The sequence below is a fragment of the Chamaea fasciata genome, unplaced genomic scaffold, assembly GCF_029207755.1.
Source record: "Chamaea fasciata isolate MVZ Bird 193981 ecotype frontalis unplaced genomic scaffold, bChaFas1.0.hap1 SCAF_6, whole genome shotgun sequence".
Classification (NCBI taxonomy): Eukaryota; Metazoa; Chordata; class Aves; order Passeriformes; family Sylviidae; genus Chamaea; species Chamaea fasciata.
Window position 1 is genome coordinate 42,305,150 of NW_027094091.1, and position 21,182 is coordinate 42,326,331.

General features: G+C 39.8%; 2 protein-coding genes across 2 annotated transcripts; one reads left to right on the forward strand and one right to left on the reverse strand.

Moving 5' to 3' along the window:
- The first annotated feature begins 1,992 nt into the window (after positions 1-1,992).
- Positions 1,993-8,617, forward strand: FGA (fibrinogen alpha chain). Its single transcript, XM_066186092.1, has 6 exons — positions 1,993-2,064; positions 3,873-4,001; positions 4,873-5,056; positions 5,347-5,492; positions 6,316-7,384; positions 7,747-8,617. Exons 1-6 carry the CDS (start codon positions 2,014-2,016, stop codon positions 8,454-8,456), a joined length of 2,289 nt encoding a protein of 762 aa, XP_066042189.1. The 5' UTR covers positions 1,993-2,013; the 3' UTR covers positions 8,457-8,617.
- Positions 8,618-10,259: 1,642 nt separating this feature from the next.
- Positions 10,260-17,229, reverse strand: FGB (fibrinogen beta chain). The gene is made up of 8 exons (XM_066186093.1): positions 17,119-17,229; positions 15,339-15,545; positions 14,390-14,573; positions 13,581-13,808; positions 12,872-12,985; positions 12,214-12,336; positions 11,744-12,029; positions 10,260-10,850 (listed from the first exon to the last, which is right to left on the reverse strand). Exons 1-8 carry the CDS (start codon positions 17,191-17,193, stop codon positions 10,622-10,624), a joined length of 1,446 nt encoding a protein of 481 aa, XP_066042190.1. The 5' UTR covers positions 17,194-17,229; the 3' UTR covers positions 10,260-10,621.
- Between the last annotated feature and the right edge of the window lie 3,953 nt (positions 17,230-21,182).

Sequence of the window (21,182 nt, forward strand, 5' to 3'; positions counted from 1 at the left end):
ACCACTGTAGCACAAAACAGAGGAATCTCACTCCAAAAGCAAGAAACAAACAAACAAACCACAAAAACAAAACAAAACAAAAACAAACAAACAAAAAACCAAATCAAACAAAAAACCAAAAAAACCCCCAAAAACCCCACAAAAAGTGAATGAGGAAGAGAGAGAGGAAGAAAGAATCAAATAAAGTGGATGGACTGCTGGACCTCTGGGTTCCTCAGTTCTGGGATATTGAATGGGGAAAATGCAGGACAAAGTGCTGGAATTAACTAGTAATGACTTCAAAAGGGTTGAGGAGCATATGAAGAGAAAGTGAAGATGAGAGAAGAATGGAGTCTGAGACAAAGCATCCAGAGAAGAATCCTGAATGAGCAGGCAAGAGGAGCAGAAGACACCACTTGGAAACTGGTGGTAGGGCAGGAGACACAGACAGCGCTGGGCAAACAAGGTGCAGCTCACGTCTAGAGCACACAAACCATGTCTAAATCCCAGACTCCTCGACTGTTACTCTGGCATTCAACCAAGAGCAGGGCAGATGAAGTAGTGAACTGCACTTCGGTCCTTTGATCCTGAATTAAAGTTAAATCCAAAGTTTATCTAACTCTTGGCCTCCAGCCTTTCAAACAAACACTGTCAAAAATGACTGAACGATTGCAACATGAAAGCAGAGGTACAGGCTGAAGGTCAGGCACAGATTCAGCCCCTAACTGTAAAGCCTGAGAAGCTCCTCCTTCACCCCAGCTTCCCCCCAGCAATTCCTTTTGCAGCAAGCAGGAAATCCTCTTAGCTCACCTGATGTTTATGATCAGCTATCAGCATTTTTCCAGTCCCTCTAGCCTTGATGGCCGAGTTTTACTTGGACCAGTGTTAAGTTTACTGTGTTTGTGTGTCACCAGAGAGCTGTGCCATCCCTCAGGGTCAGAAGAGGTCTGGAACATGCTACTTGCCATGTCCCCTGTTACCCTGGTGACCAGTGCCTGGAACACCACCTAGGAAATTGTCACATCCTCTGCCAGCATGGTTGAAAAGGCAGAAATTCTTCTGCTTTATGTGCTCTTACTACTATTGATTGTTAAGGCCTATTCAATTACAAATATAATGTGAAGTTATTATTGATGATCACAAAATCAAGCATTGACAAACTGGGAGAAGTTAGAACCAAAGTGACATATCCCATCTGCATTATGAAGGATGCCTTAGTTGTTGCACAGATTGTAACACATACAGTTAGCAAGACAGGGTGGGGCACAGTGGTCCCTTACTTACACCCGGTGCCCTGCAGAATTAGGTGCTATTCCTGCCCTGACCACCCAGTTCCTGTGGAACTGGAGGCAAGACACCCACGTGTCTTAGAGCTGGCTGCCAGCTGTTCCCTCTGAGCTGTGGTGCCAGCACAGAGAGGCAGCTGCCAGCAATGGGATCTGCACATAGCGTGTGCTCTGAAGACTTCAGACTATCAAAATGGGTCCCAAAAATTAATAGCTACTTTTTGACTTAACCTTCTCACCTGTTTTCTACAACTGTGAAAAGGGGAAAGTCAGGGTCAGGGAATGAACGTGATGTACCATAGGAAAATCCTTGAAGCTTTAAGCAGTCTGCAGAGCATCATCCGCTCTTATACAGAAATATCAGCTCTTTGTTTATGCAGCTAAATGCCCATCACACTGAGTGTGTGTTTTCCAGCAGATAAGCACTGCTGGATCCCACTAGTGCTCACACACATCTTCAATGACTGCCCAGTTACAAGAAACAGTTTTAGACAGGATTTTTTTCCTGGAATTCTTGGTGTTGCCCGCATGTTGGTGTCGAACAAACTTATCTGGAGCAAATAACACCAGAAACTTGTGCAAGAGACCTTAAGTAATCACCTAAGGGGGAGGGGGAAATTTGGCATGTTTTTTCTACAAATAGAAGGGAGCATAATGATTAATCTCAGCTTTGCATTCAGGTTTAAATTACACCAAAAGAGTGGCAAAGAGCATCCTTTCAGTCAGAGTTCTTGCTCTTCTCCTGAAGATGATACCTGTGAGGATCCTCTGCGTGTTCCTGTGCCTCAGCATAGCCTGGGTATGAATTTGCTTACTTGATTCGTTTTGTATTCTGTTTTGAATAGTAAGCATTTATTTGATTTAATGTTATTCATCTATTCATTTAATGTTCATTCATGAGATTGATAATTTTTTTCTATCACCTAGCTTGTAAAATTCAATGCATACACAACACACATATGCAGCAGCTTAGTGTAACCACTTCACTGATGAAGTTTCAGCAGTACTTTTGGAGTATCCAGTTCTCTATAATTTTGCTTAACTCGGTTTTCCTGAATATGCCTGGCTTCAGGAGCAACAAAGCAAATCCATTAACATGAATTCAAACATTCATAGGTGATGCTCTAAGTCTTAAACATAACTGGCTGGATGTTAGTGGCTCCAGCCATTCAGGAATTTTCATGTTTATTGGGATGAATTGTGCTTTCCTTTGGACAGTATTTCAGCAGGATTTTCTATCTACAAATGACACACAATACCTTTGTTATGAAAGACACATCTAAAAACAAGGATTCTTGTAACAGCAACATCAGCTTCAACAAGAGCTATGTAAGAATCAAAAATTTGATAAGGAAGGAGATAAACTTGATTTTCAACTGTGCTAATTTAACCTTTTTTTTTTCTATTGAGGACCCAGTCCATAGTCTTATGTTATATTCCTTACTTTTTTCTTTTTTGAATTTTTTTAAGAAAATGCCTGTTTTAACAAATGACAGGAATTATAGGAAGCAATTGGGACAAAACAGAAACAGTCGTATTGGAGCTGTCAGTGCCAAAGGGCATTTTTGAATATATGTGCTACTTTTAGGAGGCACTTGGGCCAGATCATATCATTAATTAATAAAACTACTGAATTTGAATCTGCTGATTTTAATAAAGACATTTCAGTTCCTCAGAGCGGTTCTGACCCTGGAGGCTAGAATTGGGATAACTTTCTCAGCTTCAGAATTAATCACCAATTGTAATAAGAAGTAGCCATTAATAATTTCAAGTATTAATTATAATGTTTGAAAAGCACATAAGTTGCACAGAGGATTCCAGTCAGACCTAATTACATCTTAAGCCCTAAAGCATGGCTTTCTTTGATGAAAAGAAAAAGGAAATTTTTTTTACTAAGTGATAACACTGTAGGAACCTTTATCATTTTTTGGCCTAGAATTAGCATTTATGTATCACTTTTTCTTCTCAGGTTTGAAGAAAACCTCAGTGTATTTATTTCTCTTCTTTCCATTAGCACAGTGAAATCCATCCATCACTAAAATTGTTTTTCAAAATTGTGTTAGTACGTTTCTTGCTCTTTTTGTCAGGCAAAACTGTGCTACAAGCTTCCAGTTAGCAACTGTGATTAAATTCACAAACACTAATGGAAAAACTCATGTATCTGTAAGCTACTTTTGTGGAGACTGAAGGCGGTGAAGTGACAATAAGAATTTTAGAGTATTGCAGCTAATGAGAATAGTATTTTTAAAGTATTTACTTTTACTTTTACAGTTTCAGTCTAATTTTGACCTGATTTTATATTTACACACAGGACAAAATATTTCTGTGGAATGATATTATCATAATATATCCTGAGCATCACTAGCTTTCTACACAAAAGCATCAATTTCAAGAGATGTGAAGCTTTATTCTGACAAAACAAACAAAACCATATCTTACAAGCAAGGTTGGAATAACATCCTTTCCCTGTTGGGTGTGATGCTTATCGGATGGCTGTGATTGCCACCCATAAACTGAGTGTTTGAGGGCATCAGCATTGTGTTTCTGCTCCCTCGACAGCTGTTCACTCAACCTTGGTTTTACTTTTCCCCTTTTTCCTCCTGGCAGGCACAAGATGGAGAGAGTTCCTTTGAACACTTGGGTGGAGGAGTGCGTGGTCCCAGGCCTGTGGAGCACAAGTCCCCCTCCAGCTGCCAGTCTGAGAAGAGCTGGTCCATCTGTGCTGATGACGACTGGGTGAGCCACTAACACTGGGGTGAAGGTGGGACTCCTCCCAAGGGCACTCCTGGGCCTCAGCTGGATCAGCAGCTGGATCACCACACCAGTGATGTGCCACAGGCCAGCACGGGGCTCAGCGTTAGGGCTGAGGTAACGCTTCAGGTCAGGGCAGCCTGCACAGATCTCCTGTGGGAAACAGAGGAAGAAGGGAAAAAATGAAGACAAAAGAAACAGGGAGAAGTTTGCAGCGGTACAGAATGAGAGGAGAAAGTAAGTCTGATAAAGAAGGATTAAATAAACAAAGGCTAAGCCTAGAAAAACATATGAACTATTTCTTTTCAGAATTTTGGTATTGCCACTTTTGGAGTTCATAAAGAAAGGCACCAGAAAGAGAGTTGTGAGGAAAAGAAGTAGCTAGAAATCACATACACTTACTAATTAATTTTTAGGAAGTCAGATTACAAGATGCTCAATAGAAGTTTCATAATAATTGACTAGATGTCTTTGTATATAAACTATTAATGTTTCTCTTTCTTGCCTCTTGCATCTCAGTCCTTTCCTATGCTACATGTATTTGATGACTTCTTGGCAAAGAGCTTAAGTCTGTCAGAACATTAAGCTTTTCTGAGGAAAACTTTGCTTTAAAATGCTGGCCTCTAACATCCTCCCTCAAACTGGATGACATACTTCTTACAGCAGACCTTTAGGAAATATATATATATATAAAAACCTGACCCATGAGGAATAGAAGAGAGGGGAAACTAAGGGTTTACTTGTTCCTCACCCCACAGTAAAGGCAGGTTTCTGAAGATGTGCTTCATTGATTCCATTATACAAGATGTTTACTCTCAAGGATTTTAGCACAATTATTTCCTTCTTTGAATTCTAGGGTACCAAATGTCCATCAGGATGCAGAATGCAAGGACTTATTGATGAAAAGGACCAGGAGTATAGTCACAGAATAGACAAAATCAAGAAGCTGCTCTCAGATAGTCAAAGCAACTATAAGAAGTCCAATCAGATAATTGAGGAAACTGTAAATGCACTAAAACCAAACCTGGACAGTGCTCAGGGTGAGTATCTTGCACCCAGTTTTATTATCCATTACTGAATTACTAAGTTTTTGTGAATAAGCCATATGTAGTGAAAGTACAGGCTGCACTAGATATTATTATCAAGAAACAGAACAATCATAATAATAGACTCTTAACTAGTTAGCAAAAATTAATTTGATTTTAATCTGCTCAGTACTATGAGAAATATGTTCTAAATTATGCGTCTAATTACATGTTTTAAAATATGATACATATTTAGGAGAGAAAAGCACATGGGCATAGCTGACTGTGAGGCATTTTTGTTTCAGAGCTTGATGAGACTTATGGTCGCCTGTCAGGAGAACTGAGACGGAGAATTGTGACATTAAAGCAGAGAGTTGTCACTCAAGTGAACAGAATTAAAGCTCTGCAGAGCAGCATCCAGGAACAAGTGGTGGAGATGAAGCGCTTAGAGGTAGGTGTCTGCTACACACTTGTCATTCTTTCCAGGGCTTAGCTACAGAAAGGAGATCTGTCCTTTATGGTGAGCAGTGCTCCAACCAGGAGAAAACATGGTACAACTCTCACAGGATCTGACTTGCTGAGACAAATCCCCAAATGAGTTGCTTTCTGTCCATCCTGGGTTTTTTCAACTTCTGCTCTCTAGGAACCCAGCATGAGTTCCGTGAGTTCCTAGTTCCATCTGCTGCTTCTCTCTCAGGCCACAAGGATGCTCCATCTGCTGATAACTGCTTCTGTATGAGGCAACTCTGTAAAGAGTTGCTGAGTAGTTAGAAAGGGGACGTGCTCTGTCCATCCCCAGGGCTGCCCACAGCTAGGGTTGGCATTAGAACCTGTGTTCCCAGGTTGCAGCCAGTTCTTCTGATGGCAGTGCAAGGAAAAGTCTGGGCACAAACAGTGGTTTTGCTCAAAGGCTCATTTTGATTCCTAGAACAGAAATCCATCATTTGGATAATTTGAGAAAGCAATGGTAACCCCAACATGTCAGACCTCCCACCAGGGCCATGACAGAGTTTTCCCCTCTCTTTGGAGGGCCCATTTCTACAATGTTCTTTTCCATGGAACTCATGTGCATGGTGCTATTGCACATGTTGTATTTACAATGGAAATAAACCTATGATGACATCAAAACCAAACTTTGGAAAAGCTCAGCTGTAGGTGGGAGGTACTAAGGCAGTAGTTCCTCCTCTCATCTTTCCCCTGTTCAGTAGAATATATCCTTGCTTGAGAAAGTCGGGAAAGCTCCCTAACCAAATTACTTCTCTCTGGTTATATAGGTGGACATTGATATTAAGATACGAGCTTGCAAAGGAACATGTGCTAGAAGTTTTGATTACAAGGTGGACAAAGAAAGCTACGACAACATCCAGAAGCAGCTTGCCCATGCCAACTCCATCAACTTGCACCCAGAGCTTCAAACAACCACCTTGAGCACGCTGAAAATGAGGCCACTTAAGGACTCTAATGTTCCTGATCATTTTAAGCATAAGCCTCTGCCAGAAATGCATGCTCTGAACATAATTAATGACATCAAGCAGATGGAAGTGGTATTAGAAAGACCAGAAACAGATACGAGACTCTCCCGAGGTGACAGCTCGTATCACACGGCAGAATCAAGGGGGGATGAACATTTACACACCAGCAAATTAGTTCTTCCTAGTCATGGGAGAGAAACCTTTAGTCTGGGAGACAAAACCTCCTCCACAGTTCGTAGATGCACCAAAACTACCACCAAAAAAATTGTCTCTGGGCCTGATGGCCCTAGAGAGGAAGTAGTTGAGAAAACAGTTTCTTCTGATGGCTCAGACTGCTCCTATTTAGCTGCAAATGCTGGAGGGGAAGGGAGCAGCTACCATTTTAGTGGTGCAGATGGCTTGCACAAGCTAGAGACTTTATTCCCTGAACTAGAGTCATTTTTTACCCCTGACTCTCCATCCACTGCTACTAAGCATGTTGGTGGATCTAGCAGCTTCACAACCAGCAGACACACAGCTGGCACAGGCAGTAGCCACATAGGCACAGGAGCAGCCACTCATTCAGGGACTTACGGGGGAAGAGACAAATTTGGAGACTTAGGAGAGGAGGAGGAAGATGACTTTGGAAGACTTCAGCCATCTGGATTCCCATCTGGCAGTGCAAGTCACTCCAAGACTGTAGTGACCAGCTCTTCTAGTTTCAAGAACAAGGGAGGCTCTACTTTTGAAACCAAATCAGTAAAGATCCGTGACATAAATGAGCGGCTAGGTGGGTTGGAACATGATCAGAGTGCAGAGGATACCCCAGACTTTCAGGCACGCAGCTTCAGACCATCAGGAGGGAAGCGAAGGACACCCAGCACTGGGAAAGGTAGTTATTGAGGTAATGGAGCTGAACTCCAACCATGACCAACCTGACACATTGATTTTAGATGCTGTAGTACAGCAGTGTGATGATTAAATGCAAGCACTGTGTCTGTTTGTTATCACCTCGGAAACAAAAGGGAAAATATGTCACTAATACTCGGGTATTACATAGACAATTCATGATTTAAGAAATACGTAAAATCTTCTTTCCTGAATTCTTTTTAATGTTGCCTGTCACTATACCTAGCATTAGTCCAAGATATGACTAACAATTTTCCTTTGAGCTATTGGTATTTGGATTCCTCTGAACCTTTTATTAAACTTTGCTGATAACTTCTGTCAAACCAGATCAACTTTTTTTTTTAGACTGTGATGATATCCGCCAGAAACACACTTCTGGTGCCAAAAGTGGCATTTTCAAAATCAAGCCAGCGGGATCCAATAAGGTTTTGTCAGTTTATTGCGACCAAGAGACCACTTTGGGAGGATGGCTATTGATCCAACAGAGAATGGATGGATCAGTGAATTTTAACCGGACCTGGCAAGACTACAAGAAAGGTTTCGGCAGCGTGGATGGCAGGGGGCAAGGAGAGTTTTGGCTGGGCAATGAAAACCTACACTTGCTGACTCAGAATGACACTCTCCTTCGGGTAGAGTTAGAGGACTGGGATGGAAATGCTGTGTTTGCAGAGTATCTTGTACAGGTAGGGTCTGAAGCTGAAGGGTACGCCCTTGCTGTGTCTTCCTACGAGGGCACTGCCGGGGATGCCCTGATCGCTGGCTGGCTGGAAGAGGGCACCGAATACACATCCCATGCCCAGATGAAGTTCAGCACCTTCGACCGGGACCAGGACCACTGGGAGGAGAACTGTGCCGAGATGTATGGGGGGGGCTGGTGGTACAACAGCTGCCAGGCTGCCAACCTCAATGGCATTTACTACCCGGGGGGGCACTACGACCCCAGGTACAACGTCCCCTACGAGATCGAAAATGGCGTAGTCTGGCTGCCATTTAAAGCCTCTGACTATTCCCTAAAAACTGTTAGAATGAAAATCAGGCCCATCGAAACCCTGTAGAAAGGCCTTTAATGTGTGTTATGACCACAAGCTGAAAAGATTTTTTATATATGTATGTATGATGTACCTTTACCCTGTGAATATGAAGGCAACTGAGCACATTTGAAGATTAAAAAAATAAACAAAGATTAATTATCAACAGGACTTTTTGATCTCATTTTTAACTGACATAGAAATATTGATTTACCCTTTTGATATGAACTTTGTCTATATCTTTGGCAGCTCACACCTTGACTTGAGATAAAAATTTTTAATCTAAATTATTCACTTTGTTTTAGGAGTGTTAAAGAAATAAAAGTATTTAGAAGTATGTTTGCAACAAAATCCTGCCTCCACTGACAAGGACTCTGAAAGTCTAACCAAGTTCAACATTCACAGTCTCATTTCCATTTCAAGGGGAGCTCAACAGCAGTGGAAGTCAGCTCTCAGAACCAAGGGTGGTATGGGTTCTCACTTCTGCCACACACCTAACACAGAGCACACTTCGATAAAGAATGCACGCATTTTAGGACTCACTTTTAAGAATCTCCTAAGCTTTGATTTTATAAATATGGACATAGACCTTCCATCCCACTGATGACTCATAGATAGCTTACCATTCATACTTGTAGCTTCAAAATAAGACAACTCCATGATAACTCATCAAAACACAACTCCCCAATTATTCTCTAGTTACCTAGGTTATTATTTTCTAGTAACCACTAAAAGGTTATGACTCTAACCAGAACAAGCAAGATGAGGAGCCACCTGAATGTTTCTCAGCACATGTGCCAAGCAAAGAATTTTGCTAAGGATAAGGGGTTTAAATCAGCTTGCTGACAGTGTGTGGTAAGGATCTTTTAGACAAAAGCTGGCTGCATTGAATATCAGTTATATTGGTCACACAATTACAGAAGACCAGAGAAGACCTTTATACCTTATGGCATAAAATTACACAAGTATTTACACTGTTTAATATTTCTGTGCTTCTAGAAAGAACCATGAGCAAACTTCCTAACCTCTGATGGTGTTGCATTCCATTTAACAAGATCATAAACTGGCGAAACAGCTCATTTTAACATTTTTTTCAGTGTTTCTTAAATAGAGCCACTGTCTAACCTTTTCAGAAATATTGCTGAAGAGCAAAGACATCTTTACACTCATGTGAGGAGGTGTCTGTGCTTTTGGAAAACAGGCTTCCACTTGCACATTATGTTTCTGTTCCTTAGCCTGAGTGGAAGCCTGCCTGTGTGGATGCTGAACATTTGTGCTCCTTTAGTGAGAAGCTGCCATTATGTCTCCTTCTTTTTCTCCTGGGCTTCACAGATTAAATAAACACTAAAGGTTTCAGGTGGGACCCATCCACCCCTAGTGATCTGGGTTCCTTCCTTTGTGGAGGAAGGCAGACCCCTTTGAAAGATGTTCATCCTGTTTACCAGGGTTGGGAAATCTTGTCTTTGTCTGCTCAAGGGTGCATAGACTACTAGGTTTGATGAAATACTCAACCTCCACTACTCTATAACTGGAGACATTAATTACTCTAGTCCCATGATAGGGATTATGAAAAACACATATGTGAGAAAGCAATTATGTGAACCAAGTCCCAGAAAAGGACATATTTTATCCAACAACAGGATTTGAGCTAAGGGACCAGTCACCTACTCATTTGATCAACACTCTTTTCACTTTTATTCCTTCTCAATTTGTTACACAGATAGTTATTGTTACTTTTATAATATAAAATAAAATAACTGTCTCTTGTTTAGTGGAATGCATTTCCTTCTCCCCAGATTATGTGCACATACTTAGGAATAATATGAAGAATACTTTAGTTTTAAGACTTTATTGGTTTTTAGAAAGCATTTAGAAATAATCCTCTCCCTCTTTAAAAGAAATACAAAAGACCTTTGTAAAAGAGTGAAACAAGTTGTCTCTATCAGTGTTATTCCATAACAGTTAATTCTGTCTTGTGCACAAATGAAAAATGGAAAAAATACACTTGTGAGTTATTTTCATCAGACAGATTTAGATTTACATTTGACACAGCTTTTCACTTTAGGTCACAATATGGTTGTACATACAGATTTGGTTCTCATATGTAAAGATAAGACTGAGTACCATGCTAAAAAGATAACCTTGTAGAAATACTAAAAGAAAATCCCTGAATCTGTACATTCTGTTAATGGTTACTGTGGAAAGTATGGCCGGATTTTCATGCTCATCTTCTTCATTGAATACCACGACCCTTTCCAGTTCATCCATACAACACCATCGTCTGTCCCATGTTTTGCCATGTCCCAGCTGTAGGTCCCTCCCCAGTAGTATCTGCCATTGGGGTTGGCTGAGTGGCAGCGGTTGTACCACCATCCACCACCATCTTCTTTGGAGCACTGTTTTCTTGGATCTAAAGTTAACCTGATGACAAAAAAAAAAAAAAAAAAAAAAAAAAAAAAAAAAAAAGGTGTTAAAAGTGACATCTGTAATACTGTAATATAGGCTAACAGATCAACAGAGTACATGTATTGAAATTTTCAAACCATAATAAACAATTTAAGTCCTCTCTGAACTTTCTATAAAGGATTGAGCATCACAAGTGTGTGCTACATGGTGCACTCAGAAGGTAAAGCAGTAAGAAAAAGAAATCAAATTTTAGTTGCACCTCTTCGGAAATGTCATTTTGGGTTACTGATTGATAACCATAGTTACTTGCAGTTCATAATGATAATTACAATATCAATGAAATTTAAAGTTAGAAAGCAATGAGAAATGTATGTCTTCTCCAACTTAAAACAATTCCTTCATTCATGAACATGTAATCAGGGATTAAGCACAGATTAGAGATATGGTGCTCTATTGTGTACTTTACAACTGAACTCCTGTCTCCTGAGTAGGTAGAACATTGCTGTTTAAATTGATGTGCTACCTGCCCCTTTCTTCAGGATTCATTATGTTTTACTGGAGCAAGTACCAGTATTTCTACTTAATGTCCTCAGCACTGCTTCTGTCAGTCTCTGACTATGAATATATTGCATCCAGATTTGCTGCTTTGTCTGTAGTAAGTCATTCATTGAATCAATAAAATTCAGCATGCTTGCTTTTTACTTGGTTGTGGACTGTCACTAACATGATATGTAGTTTTACCTTTCCTTGTCTATGCCAAGGGAACTGCATAGACATTTAGCTGGTAACTTGCAGGGATGTAACATGCTTTGACATACTACAAAATGCCATGAAAACTAATGGCAAATTACATAAATCATCTCTATTCAGCTCTATTTTTATTTTAAATGTCTAGCACAAGTACATACCATCCATCATTGTCTCTGTCATAAGTACTGAAGTACATGCCATTGTGAATTGTCATTGTCCTGTTTTCTCCATACAATTGGGAAGCTCCTTCCATCAGCGCATTGCCTGCAGTGCCTTTGTAGTTACTAACTGAAAGCTGATATTTGTTTCCTTCATTCTGTATGGTGAAACCTCCATAATGAGCTGATACTTTATTACCATCCCAGTCCTCCATTTCAATTAAAACTTCAGTGGGCCCTATTTTGGTAAGCTGGCTGATCTTGTCATTTCCAAGCCAATATTCACCTGAGAAACAAGTGAGAGGTCCGTGAGACAGATTTTGCAATATATTTCAAGGCGACTTTATTATTTGCCTATAGGTCTGCTGGAGTGGATTGGTTAATTAAAAAAAAAATCTAAGAGCTTCAAAAAATAGGAGAACACTGTTTAAGTGAGAAAAGCTCTTTGCATTTTATGCTTGGTGTTTTACCTGGTGTATCACAGTAGTTCTTCCCTCCACTCTTTGCGATATTTCCAAATCCTTTTTTATATTGATCCCATACTCTTCCAAAATTAACGCTGCCGTCCTGGCGGTTCTGAATCAAAGTCCAGCCTGCAGGAGCAAGAGTATTTAGATTAAATTACCAGTACAAACGGAGCATCAAACATTAAGATACAGCCCTTTTAACTTCACCTCAGGACCAGAGGAGCATATGGCTTCCTTGTAGCAGGTCCTTCACTGCTTCTGAGCTCAGCTTTGCCCTTTTTGTTCACACTTAAGTAGAATCTTGCTTCATAAGGAAAGGTGGAAAAAGCAGAACTTGAAGGATGGCCTTGGTCTTTTGTCAAGTGCATTGGAGCAGGGTAAGAAATGAGCCAGGCTGTCCTTTCTGCCCACCTATGCACCTTCCATGATGGTCATAGTAAAATACATAGACAATTTATTTCCAGTTTCACTACAAAAGCATCCTATTCTGCATCAGCAGATGACCTCAACAAGACTTCCCCAAATGAGTCAAACAGATTTAATTATCAAGTAATTACAAAAGGTATAATTTAATGTTTTTTTGTATAAAACACAAATGACTAGTATGATTTTTTGGTAGCATCGATAAATTAATATTATAACAGCATAGTTTCACACTAACCTCCATTATCTGTTTCCATGTCACAGTATACTCTGTATGGCTTGACAAAAGGATCTGGCTGGATGAGGTACATTTCGGATATCTCGCCTCCCTTTCTAATGATATCCTCACATTCTGCAAGAATAAAACAGAGACTGTTATTGAAAGGTTTGTGAACTTCAATAGTCTTCTTATCCTTTGGTTTGCTGTTATATAGGAACAGTTTTAAATATCTATAGATAGTATTTTACTTTCATTTTGATTTCTGTAATACATCAAGTGAAAGAATCATGGAAGAAAGAATACTGCACTGTGCAGCTTTTCCAAAGAGGAAATTCTGAAACTTCAAACTAAGTGATGCAACACTTAGTTGCATACTATATGTATACCATACAATGATTTCTTGAATTTAAGCTTGTGAAAGAAGAACCTTTCTTGACTGAAAAAAATCAAGAGTACAACTATGAGAGTCATGAATGTATCACCTCCACCTAAAAAAAGACCCTGAAGCACATATTTCTTTAAAATGCTACTGGTCACTTATGAAGATTGATGTTGGATAAAAGGATCTCCAGTCTGACCAGTATAGCGATCCAGGAGAGATTTTTTTTTCATCTAGGATCACATTCCATCTTTCCTAATACCCTGATAAATTGTACAGGCTTCAGATGCATCTCTCATTTGGGAGATGCATCTGGGAGAAAAGATGTCATTATAGATGAATGAGTACCTTTGCCTGAAACCACAGGAATATTACAGGAAACAGAACATGGGGCACCGCAGTAGTCCACCTGGGTTGCAATGGCATTTTCCAATTTTTGTATCTTTTTATGTAAAGAATCCACAACTGCACGAAGGACCCTGAGGCTGGATGGGATGTTATTGTCCAGGTTATCCTTTATATAATTATACTCCAATTCCACTTCTGTGTTGTACCGAGAAAGTAAATCATCATTGTCTAGAAAAGCAAAGAGACAAAAAGCAGATTAGTTTTCAACACATTCCCCAGTTAGGAAATGATGAAAAGCAATTTGTCAGTACAATTTGAGATGCCACTAGGTAGGAAGGCAGGAAGGGCATTTCTTTTTGCTTACTTTTCTACAGTGTGCAAAAACTATGCGGATACTCTCACGGAAGTGGCACATGTGTACTGCTGTTTCTTTGCTAGCTAATAGCTTTATCAGTTGTGGTTTATTCTGCCAAAGAGCAGCAATTCTCTTCTTTCTGAGGATCCATGGTGCCAATCCAGATGCTGGTCATAAATGGATTGGATGGACACAGGAAAACAGGTAAGGGGAACACGTGAATGATGTACATTCAGAGGCCTCATATGAATCTTGCCTTAGTATGAGATGCATTCCTTTACCTCTCTCAAAGGATGTTTTTTATATTTAAGAGGTCACGGTCACAGAACCCTGCTTTGCTAGACATTCCATAGTTTTTTTTACTTTTTTTAAGAAGTCCCATTAAAAAGTAACTGCAGGAATGCAAATAAAACTTCAATACCATTTACACTAGTAGTTCATAGAAATAGCATACCTTTTCTTTGTTTTTGCCTCTTTACCAATTTATCTTCTAAAACGGTCACATATTCATAGAAAGTTGAGGAGCTCTCCGAAAGTGCATTCACTTTAACTTTTAGATCATTAATAACTCCTTTCACATTTTTTTCCTGTTTTAACAGTGTAGTTCTCAGCTCACATCCGGTTGGACACAGCACTCCCTTAAAAGAAAGAAAAAGGGCTGTAAATAAAAGTAAAGAAGTTCTGGTCCCATCAGTGAACAACCATACCTCTGAACACAGTGAGGAGTTTGTAATCTGAGAACAGAAATTTAAGCATCTAGATAAGCTTTAACAAACTTCATTGGCTGGCAATTTCCACACTTAAAATTGTGCTCAGTCACTAAGATGCCTCTCAGCATTGCTACAGCTTGCATTTTCCAGCAGGGATCATGGCAGACACAGTGTGATAGACTGCTGCAAGGCAGCAAAGGGTGTGCTGGATGTCAGCATGCTGGTATGCTGTCCCCTAAGAGCTGCAGCAGTGACTGAGGGTAGACTAGAACTACATTTTAAAACTAATTTTAAAAAATACATGGGAGATTTGGGTTGTTTTGGTCCCAAGGACTCCTTAAGACAGTCTGAAATTGAATCCAGCACTTCTGCAGAGGTTTTTCCTTCCCTTAATAGTCAGCTGTGCAAAGCCAGGCAGAAGGCACAGGCTGACCCGCAGATACTTCCTTTCCTGGTTTATGGTTCAACTCTCATCTCCCCATCTTTGCTGTAGTCTGACTCTGCCACTAATCTCATGGACTCTCCCACATTACCCTACTCAATGCAGTCCTAGCAAAGCCAGTCAAAGTGAGGAAAAGCTGGACTGCTTTAAATGAATGTCTGTCCTTTATTTGGCAAGGAAAACTCCAGTGTTGGATGTACCAGAAGGAAAGGACAGTATGTCACCAGCTGTCCCCACAGCCAGGCACCTACCAGCTCATCCTGAGCATGCTTGCAGCCTCCAGCATCAGGATAGATGATCTGTTGTTCCTTCTTGTCCCTCGTCTTTCCCTGCTTCGGGGGCCGTGGCTGGTACCCGGCCCCGCTGATGGGAGGGGCCACAGGCCGGACCGTGGGTGCCATTTCACGCCTTTTGTTGACGGGTCGGTGGCTGCGGGGGTCGACCACAGATCTCTCGTCCTGCATGGCCAAGGGGAGATGAAACTCTCTGAGTCTGGGACTTTGCTATTGCAAAACGGGGTGCACAGGGTGGAGGCATCCACTTAGCACTCTTTAGTATTTTAAACAGTAAGTAAAACTGGGGAATGGAAAGAAAAAGCCATAATGGAAATATTACGCTGACATTATGTAAAGTCATTGCTATCCCCTCCCTTGTAAGCTTAGTCATACTCTCCATACTTAGGTGTAGATAAGCTAAAAAGTCTTCAAACCAAAGTAAAGCAATATTTAAATAGCTGATTTTGACCAAGGAATTAACATACATAGTCCAGAGCTACTAAGCACCATGGAACTTGAAGTAGTAGGCTACAAAAAAAGGCAATTAGCCATCCTTGGGGCTAAGAAGTATATTCAGCAGCACATTTTCAGTGTCCTGTATTTTTTATTGGGCTACAGGAATATTTGTAAGGGCTCAGAAAATCAGGCCACAGTCAAATAAATCATCACATCTCAGGCCAATTTCACCAGCTGTTAACTGGTGAAATTAGGAAAACCATTTAATAACATCTCTCAGAGTAGGTTTGCAGAGCTCTCTCTGATGCATATATTCCCCATATCTGCCAGAAATGGCAAAGCCTAAGAGGCTGAGCAAGGAAAACGGGCCTGGTCCCTAGGCATTTTTTCAAACAAAAAAATCCAATTAATAGTTGTTTGAGCTACTGAATCAAAACCTACAACCCTTTCCAATCCAACTCAGACGTAACTCCAAATAACAAACATTTGAAAGCATCCAGCATCAGAGGCTTCAAGTAGTTTCAAAAATAAGCAGCAAACAAAGCACAGAATTGCTGAAAATTCTTTAACATGTTAGTGTTAAAGTGTTATCACTAGTAAATGTGCAGACAGACACATCCTTAGACTGCCAGCAAGTAGGACTATCCAGACCAATTTAATTTTTGCAGGGATTTTCAAACTATAAAAAAGTGTACCAAAATTCTAAATTGTGTTTCCCACTAAAATATTTTACTTAAACAAAAATAAAGATCTATTAAACCATTATTTTATATTGATTCTCATTGTTTTACGTTCTATTTAGCCGTTGTTACCTCTTAATTTCCAGTGTTAAGCTGTACGAACTGGTACGTTGTTTGGTTTTGTTTTTTTTAATGTCCACTGACTCTACGGAAAAGTTTTTACTGTCTCTGAGTCAGGTCATGATTAATTACACATTTCTACTCCGTTAGACCTAATAGTAATTGTCTGTAACTTCATATGTCAACATGGCTAAATTAGTATCCTTATTAAATTCAGCTAAATAACTAATCTTACCATCATTCTTCATTCCCTACAGAAAAGGAAATAGGAAGAAAATATTTCCAAACTCAGAAAATAACTTGTGGAGTTACATATAAAAAGGTAATTTTTTTAACAATTCAGAAGTGAAAGAAGAACATGCACCGGATTATCTTTTCCCACAACTTCTAATTTAGCTAACTCATGTCAACTGAGTAGATCATGCATGCAATTAAAATAAATTTAATTTAAATAAATTAATTATTAATGACAAATTATTAATCAAAATCAGTACTACAACCTCGTCATCATACTCAAGAGAGCCCTGGGACTGAACGGAGGAAACACAGAGCAGGAATAGCAGGAGCAGTTTCATGGTGCTGGCTTGCTTGAGCTGCTCAGTGATCTTCTCTTTTCCTCAGCTCTGACAGGGAGAGGTCACTTCTGTTCTTTTATATATATGCAGCAGCACTAATTTCCAGCTTCACAGTGATAGGTTCAACCCTTCTGAGCAATCAGAGTTTCTCTGTTAATATTCAACTCTTCTCTCTGTGCCTGAATACATCAGTTGTTGAGCAATTCCTCTGGACAACTCTTATCTATATGTCCCAGAGACCTCTGTTGATGCTGGCATCAAATACATGTTCAGATCCTTAAAAGTACCTCCTGCTCAGATTACACAAGGTTACCATTTTCTCAAAAATCACAAGTGTTTAAAAACAGCTGAAAAGGTGAATGGCCAAAAGAAAAAAAAAATTAGTAGATGTCATATTGTGAGGGCTCCTTTTTATCTCTTTGAAAATGTGAATGTTTTGGAAATAGCGTATTAAATGTGAAGACAACTCACATCATACAGGTTTCTGCATTTTTCTAAATAGTTTGATGGTGCCTGATAGGTTTGCGACTATTTGGGTCTTTTAACACAAAAGTGAAAAAAAAGGTATATTGTATTGATTGCATTATAATTCTGAATAAAGTGATGTTTTCGATTTATTAAAGATTAGATGAATACTGTAAGCATAAGCCAATATTACTCCCTTAATATATAGCCTTGTGATATTGTAAATGAACTAAAATAAACATTACATATTAATTTGCCGGTGTTCTTTTTAATACAAAAACGACATCTTTCAAATATTATTTAAATATTTTAATAACCTTTTAAGAGAATACAGCATGAAGTTACTTGAAATCATAGTGAAATACTCAAACATGCTTTTTAATGTTTTATAGGAGGTTGCATATCACTGCTCTCATATTAGCAGAGCTTGAACATTTCTGTGTGTTTATGTCCTGTGATTTTGTTGGGCATAATAAATAACCAGAAAGTACTGAATTGAATTAAATTAAATATGCCAAGTGAGAGCCAGCACACTTTTTGGAAGTTATTCATATCAATGTCTGAACCAATGAAGGGATGCAAACTGTGGTCTGAGCTTCCATTTCAAAGACTAATTTGATGGAGGGGAGGATTTTACCGGAAGCAAAGATAAGAACAGCTAAAATTGCTTGATTTAGACCTTTTTCCTGTGTTCACGCTGTTGTCAGAATTCTAGTAAACTTTGGAGATTCACAAAATATGAAAACTGTTTAACCTGACTGGTTTAATTATTAAACAGTTTGGCCCCAAATCAGCCACGGCTCAAGGAGCTAAAACTCTGCTGAATTGGATCTCCTGCATAAGGATATCACCAACACTATTAGATTTGGAAGAACACAAACTTCTCCCCACAGACATTAAAGAAATCTGTCTAAGGCCAAAAGTGACATCATTAACAAGTTATTTCCACTTATGGATGCTAACCAAGATGTTATCATTGATTCTGGGAATATCCTAACTTTTAATACACTTTTCCCTCCATGTACTTCTGAGTCACCCTCATATTACATATGGAAGGGACATAGTCATCTTGAACCTTTGCCCAGGGCTTACAAGTAGCTTGTGGTACAGTGGAACTAAAACTAGGTCTCACTATTCCAGAGCTAGAAACTCAACTTATCCCAGCTCAGTTCACACAAATCCTAATTAAATTTTAATAATATCAAGTGATATTTGTGCTAAATCTCTTTTGAAACCATCAGCATGTTCTGCAGTAATTTATGGTCTCATCTTTCAGGCATTTAGCTCTCTTTAGCTCCTGATGAAGAGCCCTGGTTGTGTCTGTGCGGAGGCCGTCGGAGACTGGACAGCGCGGGCTGGCGCAGAAGCCACCAAGCCAACTGCAGAGTCCCAGCATGGGAAACCCCCAGGCTTATTCTGCCTTCAGATGGGATTTCCCCTTTGAAACTCGGCCTTTGACCCTCCCAGCTCCAGTGCTTTTGGCTTCCACACGAATGTTGGGTAGTTGTGTCTCCCTGAGGATTCTCCATGAGCAACACGTGTATGTCACATCCCAGCAGGCTGGAGGCTACACGCCAAATGACCAGGGGTCTCAGGGCAGGGATCATGTGACTGTCCATCTGGTAAGCAAGGGCCTTGTCTGCACCGCAGAGGTTGTGCCTGGGGACTTTTATAAACAAGAATGGTCCAAATTTGGAATGGCATACAGAGGAGTTTGTCCTGGTGAACATACACACATACAGAAAAGCATTTTGGCAGCAGATCTCTGTTAGCATCTTGGTTATGAGATGTGATTTTACTCTCATGCTTGCAACCATTACGGTCAGGCTGAGAATTTATAAGGATTGAATAGAGCCTTATGAAGAACCAAAACTATAGCTTAAATTTCTTCTAAAAATGGTACAAAAATAAGCTCTCTCTTCAAAACAGAACAACCTATATCTCTTCCTTCATACTCCATCCTCCAACTCATGTGGTTAAGGAGGTGTTCCTAGAGCTAATGTGGTGGTGATACCACAGCATGCCTGCTAGAAGCTGCAATAATACTCCATGGGCCTGTGGGTGTTCCAGGACACCTTTCTGTACAGTATTTTTGTACTAAAAAGGCACTTACTGGCAGAGACATACGTGTGTTTTGAAGAAAGACTGTTTGATCACTGCCCTGGTGTTTGTTGTGTCGACCAGTGATGCAACCGTCTTTACACAAACCCCCTGTTCCCAGGTGAGTCGCTATCACCAGATTGTGGCTCTTCATAGGTGGATGTATCCCCAAAAGAGCTCTTGGGAAACAGAATCTTCTTAGTTTAGTGCTTCTATTTATAAATAGCTGTTGATTTAGAAATGTTCTTCTAAACCAAGTGTTGTAACAGTGTCATCCAATGAAAAGAATACTGTAAACTTAAATGTTCATCTCTGCTAAGATGATCATCCCTTTCTCTTATTTGCTTTTACTGGTAGCAAATATTACTTCAAAGGTTTCTTGTAAATGATGTTTAATGCTATCTCCATGTTCTGGGAGCAACATTAATGTTCACTGTGGCTTTAATATAACACTAAAAGTTCATCCAATTTGCTAATCACCTTCTATGAAACAGTGCTTATAAAAAATACATAGTTAGCTATTTCCAGAATTGCAACTGTAGCTGACATGCAAGAACACATCAAGAAGCCATATGTAACAAAGAAAATTAATGAAGTGCATATTCTATTAATATTACTGACATGATTTATTGATGTTCCAGGACTAAATTTCACCTTAGACTAAACCTTCTGTGAAAAAAAGAAAAAGATTAAATTTGTCCTCTAACTGGATTCTGAAACCTCTGAAGAGTTTAATCTGTCCTCTGAATTTCCAAAGCATTACAAGGATAACAGGAAACAAGTTCAGATTATAATTTTCTGAGGAGACTGTTTGTGTGTAAAAAAATTTAGAAAACTACAGCAACCCCAGGGCCATGTGAATAATACTAATAATAGTAATAACAAGCACAGACAACTTTTCTTGCTAAATATATACTTTTTTATTTTGCTACCAGAGTGCATATTTCGAATTTGGTTTCCCTTTAAAAGGCAGTGGAAATAACTGTGTTTCTTTCAACAGAAAATAGGAAGGAAACAACTCTACAGACAGCCAGAGATTAGCCTTTAAACCATTTCCGCATGTGGAATCCACCAGTCAACTGAGTGATCAAGCAGGCACATGCTACTCTGTGTGCAACCTTAGAAAAGAAAGATAAACCTGTTTGAAATCCCTCGCCCTCCTCAAGTTTCCCTTCAAATGTTGTGTATCTTCAGTCTAACCTCATCATCCCAAGAGGATGTAAGACTTGCCCCATTTTGACACACTGCCCTGTGGAGTTTGCACTCTGCGTTGCACTTTAAGCGAGGACAGACAACGCTCCCCCTCATCGAGGCGCTGTGCTGGTTTTTACAGGAAGCTCTGAAATCCAACAGGGATTGCCAGCCTCACCAGAGGGAATACCAAAATAGGCTGACATGTTAAACATGAAACCTGGCTGCCTTGA

Coding starts and splice junctions, on each gene's coding strand:
- FGB (XM_066186093.1), bottom strand. CDS start 17,193: ATGAAACTGCTCCTGCTATTCCTGCTCTGTGTTTCCTCCGTTCAGTCC. Junction 15,546..17,118: donor CTCTTGAGTATGATGACGAG/GTTGTAGTACTG, acceptor TTGGCCATGCAG/GACGAGAGATCTGTGGTCGA. Junction 10,851..11,743: donor GACAGAGACAATGATGGATG/GTATGTACTTGT, acceptor TTTTGTCATCAG/GTTAACTTTAGATCCAAGAA.
- FGA (XM_066186092.1), top strand. CDS start 2,014: ATGATACCTGTGAGGATCCTCTGCGTGTTCCTGTGCCTCAGCATAGCC. Junction 4,002..4,872: donor TCTGTGCTGATGACGACTGG/GTGAGCCACTAA, acceptor TTTGAATTCTAG/GGTACCAAATGTCCATCAGG. Junction 5,493..6,315: donor TGGAGATGAAGCGCTTAGAG/GTAGGTGTCTGC, acceptor CTGGTTATATAG/GTGGACATTGATATTAAGAT.